Below are 7,234 nucleotides of genomic sequence, written 5' to 3' on the forward strand. Positions count from 1 at the left end.
GTTTGTTTGTTTATAGCTTGTTTTGGTGTCATACATAAAAATCCACTGTCAAATGCAAGGAGATAATGATTTTGTCCTATGTTTTCTTTTAAGAGTTTAGCAGTTTTATCTCTTATATTTAAGTGTTTGATCCATATTGAGTTAATTTTTGTATGAGGAATGTGAGGAATATACACATTTTTGTATGTGAAGACAGTGTCCAACTTCTTTCTTTTATACATGGCTATCCAGTTGTGCCAGCACCATTTGTTGAAATGGTTATTCTTTTCTCATTTCACCCTTGATTTTGGCACCCTTGTCTTGGTACTCATGATGAAATCAATTCACCATATACACACGAGTTTGTTTCTGGACTCTCAGTTCTATTTCACTGATCTGTGTGTCTTTTTGCCAGTGTTCCTCTGTCTTGATTACTGTTGCTTTTTAGTAAGTTTTGAAACGGAGAAGTGTGATTCTTCCAACTTTGTCCTTCAAATATTTTCAAGATTATTTTGACTATTTTGGGGGTCCCTTCAATTTCCATATGAATTTTAGGATTAGACTGTCAATTTTTGCAAAAAAAAGTGGCAGCTGAGATTCTGAAAAGGTGTGGTGAATTTGCAGATCAATTTCTGAGATTATTGCCATGAAAACAATGTTAAATCTTCCTATCCATGAGCATGGGATGTCTTTCCTTTTGTCTAATTATTTTTAATGTACTAGAGGAACAATAACATGCAGATATGTCACCAGGAAAACAGAAATGATATTCCTTGGTTATGGGATAATGGGTGGTTTTTATTTCATTTTTATACATATTTGTAGTTTTCCAAATTTTCAACAAAAATGTCTTTTCTATAACCAGAAAGAAGTTATTTTTAAAATAAATATCTGTTAATAAAAGTACACTCACATATAAAATATTTTATAAACATGAAATATGCTTGGAAATGAAAATTCTTAAAATAATTTTCAATATACGTGAATGTAGCCACTCTTTCGTTTGATTATTTATTCATCAGAATTGACTGGTTTATTGCTAAATGGCAAATATTGTGCTAGATACTGAGTGCAGTGTTTTAACAAAACAGACACAAGTCCTGCCTTCATGAAGGCTACATCTAGTGGAAGGATGACAATTAACAAGCAAACAAGTAGTAAATAGAAATGCAATTACAAGTTGTAAAGGGTGCTTTGGAAGAAAGCCACTGGTACCCTAATGGAGAATAATGGTGGGGTAGAGTGAACCCACTTTGGAAAAATCATCAGGGAAGCTCTCTCTAAAGACACCAATGTTTGAGCTGAGGCTCAGGAACTATGTAGATAGACATGTAAGTGTTGGTTTTAAGTATTTGTCAAAATATTCAAGATAGTTTCTTAAACTGAAGGGTAAAGATAAGAAGCTTTAAAAATACCAGAGAGAAGTTAATTTTAGCAAATAGAGTAACCCCAGAATCTCCTATAACATCATAAATAGGGTCCAAAAATTCAATACCACAAAATGTTATGTCCCTGCATAACTAACAAAATGCACAGAAGAGCCTGCTGTGGTTCTACTGTGCAGCCCAAATCCTGCCCTATCCAAGCTACGGTTTGACTTCACCTGATGGTAGTTGTCGCTTCCAGCTTAAATATCCAAGAGGATGATTCTAGGTCCCTCTGGCAGGCTGGGAGTTCCTTGGCAGAAGCAGCTATTCCAGGAATTTCTGGTTAGCAGTTGCCTTTTTTTTTTTGTCAGTCTAATGGGAAGGTTGGGCCCAAAGAATATTGAATATTCAAACCCCTACTTTTACTTGCCTCTTCCTGAGATGGTGCACCTTGACAATTTCTGTCCTGCACCCAGTCTATCTCTCACTTATCCCTTCTCCAAACATACGATCTCAACGCAATTCCTGCTTGAGAATGAGGGCTAGACAAAGGACCAGAGCCAGTTTAATGTGGGTTATTTATTACAGTAGATATTTTGGTTATTTACTTGCCCAGTATCCATTCCCTGCTTAGTAACAGAACTCCAATGTTGTTTAGGAGGTAATATGACCAACTGAACTACATGCTTCCTTGAACTCTGTTGCAAGAAGGCATGGTAAGGTGATGTAGTTTGACCAATAAGATGTCAATTAAGGGATTTGAGAAAGCTTTGTTTAATGATATAGGCAACACTCATTTCAGTTTCTTTTTACACCTTCCTCCACAGAACTTGGCAATGAGGCTGGAAACAAAGCAATCATTTGAAGACTTGTGCGTAACCATGAGGATGAATGCTTTATGTGAAGACTGCCAATGCATTAGGATAAAAGAAAGCTGGGAATTGACACCATGGTGGAAGGGCTGTCTCAACCTAGATGACCACCCCAGACTTCTAGGTGAGAAAGTCAACCACCTTTGACTGTGCTGAGGCTTCTATTGTACACACCCAACTGAAATCCCACTGGGACAGCTGTGCACCATGAACATAAAGATGAACAGCTTTCGAAGAACCCAAGGTATTTAAGGTTTTAATGTAGAAAGTGCAACTCTCAGGTTTAATAAAAGAGAAAATTCATAGCATTCCACATCTTATTACCCACTCCAGAGCAGTCACTAGAGGTCATTCAACAGGGGTAGCACAAAGCAGCAGCTTTGCAGAAGAAATCGTCTAATGCCACTTACCTTCATTTACCCCATGCCCCAAGTCATACTATCTGTATTCCAGGTAAAGCATGTATTCCAGGCAAAACTGTGCTTGCTGTATAAACACACTTGAAGAGAAGTTCCTTGGTTCTCCCTTGCAATAAGTTTGCATCCTTAAAATCCTCCTACATGGGAATTCTGTCGAAGCACAACTTCCAAAGTAACCCTACCCACAGTTAAAGTTTAGGGTCCATTAACCAATCTGGCTCAAGGAATAATACAGTTTTTCCCCCACCTTTGCTCCAGTAGGTTTCTACTCTAAATCTCCTGTATCACCAACACCTTACACACAACACCTGACTCTCCAACGCAAAGTCCTCAAATTATGCTCACAGAATTCATCATCTTTCAGGGTAGATGCAGCTACCATTCAAAATACTATAAGCATTTGTACAGAAAGTCTAGATCAGATAAAGCAACATATGAATAGGGCAGATTAGAGGAAAGGAAGAAGAGAATTCTACTACTTTTCTATATGCATTCTTGCCCAAGTGAATTACATTTTTTTGGTATTCTAATGTGAAGAATGCAGATTGCTTTTTATTATTGAAAATGAGATAAAGGCCTTACAAGGAGGAACACCACCCCAACAAATCTAAACTATAGGATATATATCTATATACCTATATCTATATCTAGATGTATATATTTTCTACCCCAGAACTAAAACTGGTAGAGACTTCTAGATAAAAATCTATGTGGGGTCAACTAGACTTACAAGTATTTTTTCATTTCAGAACAGAATTACTCCCTAAAGTTTTTTGATATCTTGCTAATGTTCCCAATGAAGCTTTAGAAAAGTAATAAAATTCAGGGGACTTCCGCCAAGATGGAGGCATAGGTGGAGACGCTGTGCTTCCTCACACAACCAAGTTTAGAGACAACTAAATATTAGCAACAGAAAACACAGCCAGAACACAGAAAACTGAACTTTTCGGAAATCTGATAACAACAAATTCTTCAGCCTGACCAGTAAGAGGGGTGAAACCAGCAGCTGGCAGAGCGGGGCAGCACAGGAAAACTCGGTCAGACGAACTCAGGCACTCGGAATCCAGGCGCAGGGTTGGACCTGGTGGGCAACTCAGCCAGCGACCTCGGGGAAACAGCGAGGGAGCAGGGCTGTGGGTTGACTGTGGTCGCGCATTCGTGTGTGGATAGACAAGCGAGGGACTGGGCCATTGGACGAGAGCCAGCAGCCCCAGCGGCAATCAGCAGCGGAGGGAGCTGCCATTTCCCGCTCTAACCCCGCCTCCACATACAGCGTCAAAACCCAGCGACCTGGGAATCCAAGGCTCCGCTCCTCAGACTTAACGAGCACAAACAGACCAAAAATGGCTCAAGAAGATGTCAAAGCCCCAGAGCCTATAAATCTAAGCGATGAAGAAATAGCAAAACTCTCAGACGCACAGTTTAAAACACTGGTGATCAGGATCCTCACAGAACTGGTTGATTATAGCCACAAATTAGACAAACATATGAAGGCGAAACTAATTGAAATGAATGGAATTGCACAGGAAACCAATAGCGATGAAAAGGAAACTGGGACTCAAATCAATGGAGTGGGCCAGAAGAAAGCAAATAATGGCCAAACAGAAAAGAGTCAAGAAGCAAGAATTCAAAAAAATGAGGAGAGTCTTAGGAACCTCCAGGACATTTTTAAACGCTCCAACATCCGAATTATAGGGGTACCAGAAGGGGGAAAGGAACAGCCACCAGTGGAAAACTTATTTGAACAAATAATAAAGGAGAATTTCCCCAATCTGGCAAAGGAAATAGACTTCCAGGAAATCCAGGAAGCTCAGAGAGTCCCAAAGAAGTTGGACCCAAGAAGAAACACACCAAGGCACATCATCGTTACATTAGCCAAGATTAAAATGAAGGAGAGAATCCTAGAAGCAGCAAGAGATAAGAGGACAGTCACCTACAAAGGAGTTCCCATCAGACTGTCAGCAGATTTCTCAAAAGAGACCTTACAGGCAAGAAGGGGCTGGAAAGAGGTATTCCAAGTCATGAAATTCAAAGACCTACAACCAAGATTGATCTATCCAGCAAAGCTTTCATTTAGAATGGAAGGGCAGATAAAGTGCTTCTCAGATAAGATCAAATTCAAGGAGTTCATAATCACCGAGCCCTTATTATAGGAAATGTTAAAGGGACTTATCTAAGAAAAAGAAGTTAAAGAAACATGAATAGTGAAAGGACAACAAACTCACAGTTATTAACAACCACATCTAAAACAAAGGCAAACTAAAAGGACAGCTAGATCAGGAGTGGAAACATAGAAATGAAGATCTCAAGGAGGGTTAGCAACAGGGGAGTGGGAGGAGAAGAGGGGAGAAGGTACAGAAAATAAGTAGCATAGACAGTAGATAGAAAATAGATGGGGGGCAAGAATAGTATGGGAAATATAGAATCTAAAGAACTTGAGACACATGGTCATAAACTAAAGGGGGGTAATGGTGGGGACGGGGGACAGGGTCGAGGGGAATGAAGGGGCTGAATAGAACAACTGTAACAGCATAATCAATAAAAAAATAAATTAAAAAAAAGAAAAGTAATAAAATTCAGCTGAGAATGATCATAATTCAGTCAAAAGTTCAAAGTAAATAATTGTTTTTCTAACTGTGAAATTCTTACCTGTCAAATTACCTGTCTCAGAGATCTTTAAAAAATTTTTTTGTGGAGGGGGCAATTCCCCAGTTTTTTCTTTAAAGAAGCAAGGACAATCAGTAGGAGGAAACCCAGAATTTTCAAAGATCTTTAGCATCACCGAGACAAAGATGCAATACACAAAAATGCAACATACAGGTGCAATACACAACTTAGGCTGCCTACTTCCTCTAAGGCAATTCAAATTTCGGGGACTAAGGTTTGCAGAGCCTGTTCTCAACCTTTCATAGAAGCGTGCCGTGAAACATTACGATTGCCTTCTTCACCACCAGTGCCTGATAAGTGATGAAAATCTGGACAGAAGTAATTATTTTGACAAGTCCTGAGGCTTGAAGACTTGTCCACCGAAACACTGCCCCTGGAGGGGGATCTTGAAGCAAACACCGCGAGGGTTCTGAGAGGTGCTGCGGTGCAGCCCCGAGACCCGTCTGGAGGCTCACCTGGTTAGCGCGGAGGCGGGGTAGGAAGTATGCTCTGTATTCCTGACTCTCCTCTAACTCCCCATTGTGCGCCTGCGAGCTTCGTTTTCTTCGGGCTAGTAAGTTTAAATCAGTACTGGAGACAAACTACTTCTCCGAGCGCCGAAGTTTGGAATACAGAGACTCCGTGACACATGAAAGTTCTTCACAGCTTGTTTTCATGTCCAATTTGTCACTGAGAGCGCATCTCCATCCTGATCCACCCCCCGCGCTGTCCTCCGGGCAGATCGCAGCCCAGTGCCACAGCACCTGGACACCCAGGAGCCCGAGGCTGCACAGCAGCACCCCCTGACCTGGGACAAGCTGCCAGAACCCATTTCCCACAGGCAGGAGCGCTCCGACGCCCAGGGGCGGGCTCGCATCCTAAGGAGATGTCTCCCCACGCCCAGACAAAGACAGCGCTGGGAAAAGTTGGACCAGCTGGCAGCTCCGGAAGGCGAGTAAAACGGCCCTTCGGCCTCTGTGACCCAGCCGGCGACGCGCTCTCCGAGTCGCAGCCAACTTTTCCCGTGAGCTTCTAAGCTACTTGCTGGAAGTTGGGGCGCGAGGGCAGAGGAGGGGTCAAGGGCAGCGCGGAGGGGCGGGTCTCGCCCCAGCCGCTCTCTATCTCCCACAGTACCTGCTAATGTATCCGTCCCCGTCGCCGTCGCACGTCTGGAAGAGGCGCCGCATCCGCTCCTCCTCGCCGGTGCTGGACGTGTCGCTGCTGCTGCTGCCCGCGCCGCCGCTGCTGCCGCCGCCGCTAGCGCTCCCGGCCGCCGCCGCCATCATGCGCCCGCTCCCAGCTCCGGAGGAGGCGGACGCGCGGCGGCAGGAGAAATCCGTGAGGCTCCAGTGCTGCTCGCAGCTGCGGACCAGCCTGACAACGGAGCATGCCCAGTGGCCGCCCGGGCGCTCCCGGGGAGGGATTCCGCCTCTCCGGGTTTTGCCGGGGCTGGGAAGATGGGCGCTCTGCAATCGCGGGAGTAGGCACCTTGGGAGAGAGGGGGGAGAGGAAGGTGTGTTCAGGGAGTTAGGGAGCCATGGGTGGCAACGGGGACGCGAGGGAAGGCAGAACACACAAGAGGCGCCTGGGAAAGGTGTCAGCTCCGTGCATCCGGCCCCTGACACTCGGGAACGCTTTGGGCAGAGGGCCAAGTGTTCTCCCCTTAGAACGCTTCCAACAGCCTGCAGTCCTGAACTCCTTTTTAAAGGAGTCTCGCTTATAAACTCAAAACGGTGCTCCTGGTCCCACTCTGCAAAATGAGCTGGGTTCTTCTGCACGCATAGTTCCAAGTGCGACTTGGACTGGCTGGTCTTTTCAAGAAATCTGACCACCCCCCTCCCGCCTCCTCCTTTAGTCCAGACTGGTCTTCCATTTCGAGTGGGAACAATCCGCAATCTTCGTTCCTGTATGTTATTGTGCACGGTTGGCCCATTTCTGGAACCAGCTCACT

The 7,234-nt window shown here is 44.1% G+C and overlaps 1 protein-coding gene across 3 annotated transcripts in view; it reads right to left on the reverse strand.

The window, feature by feature from the left end:
- MCC (MCC regulator of WNT signaling pathway) overlaps positions 1-6,616 on the reverse strand; it is a 417,242-nt gene extending 410,626 nt beyond the window's left edge. Inside the window, exon 1 of one of the 3 annotated variants that reach the window (XM_037167030.2) lies at positions 6,418-6,616. In XM_037167030.2, the coding sequence (XP_037022925.2) occupies positions 6,418-6,569 (152 nt within the window). In that variant the 5' untranslated portion in view covers positions 6,570-6,616. Of the gene's footprint in view, positions 1-5,759; positions 5,857-6,417 lie in introns of those variants that run through there. The other 2 variants (XM_037167029.2, XM_037167031.2) reach the window with 2 other exon arrangements.
- Positions 6,617-7,234: the final 618 nt, after the last annotated feature.

This window comes from Artibeus jamaicensis, unplaced genomic scaffold, assembly GCF_021234435.1.
Source record: "Artibeus jamaicensis isolate MK-2021 breed Jamaican fruit bat unplaced genomic scaffold, CSHL_Jam_final contig_402, whole genome shotgun sequence".
Taxonomy (NCBI): domain Eukaryota; kingdom Metazoa; phylum Chordata; class Mammalia; order Chiroptera; family Phyllostomidae; genus Artibeus; species Artibeus jamaicensis.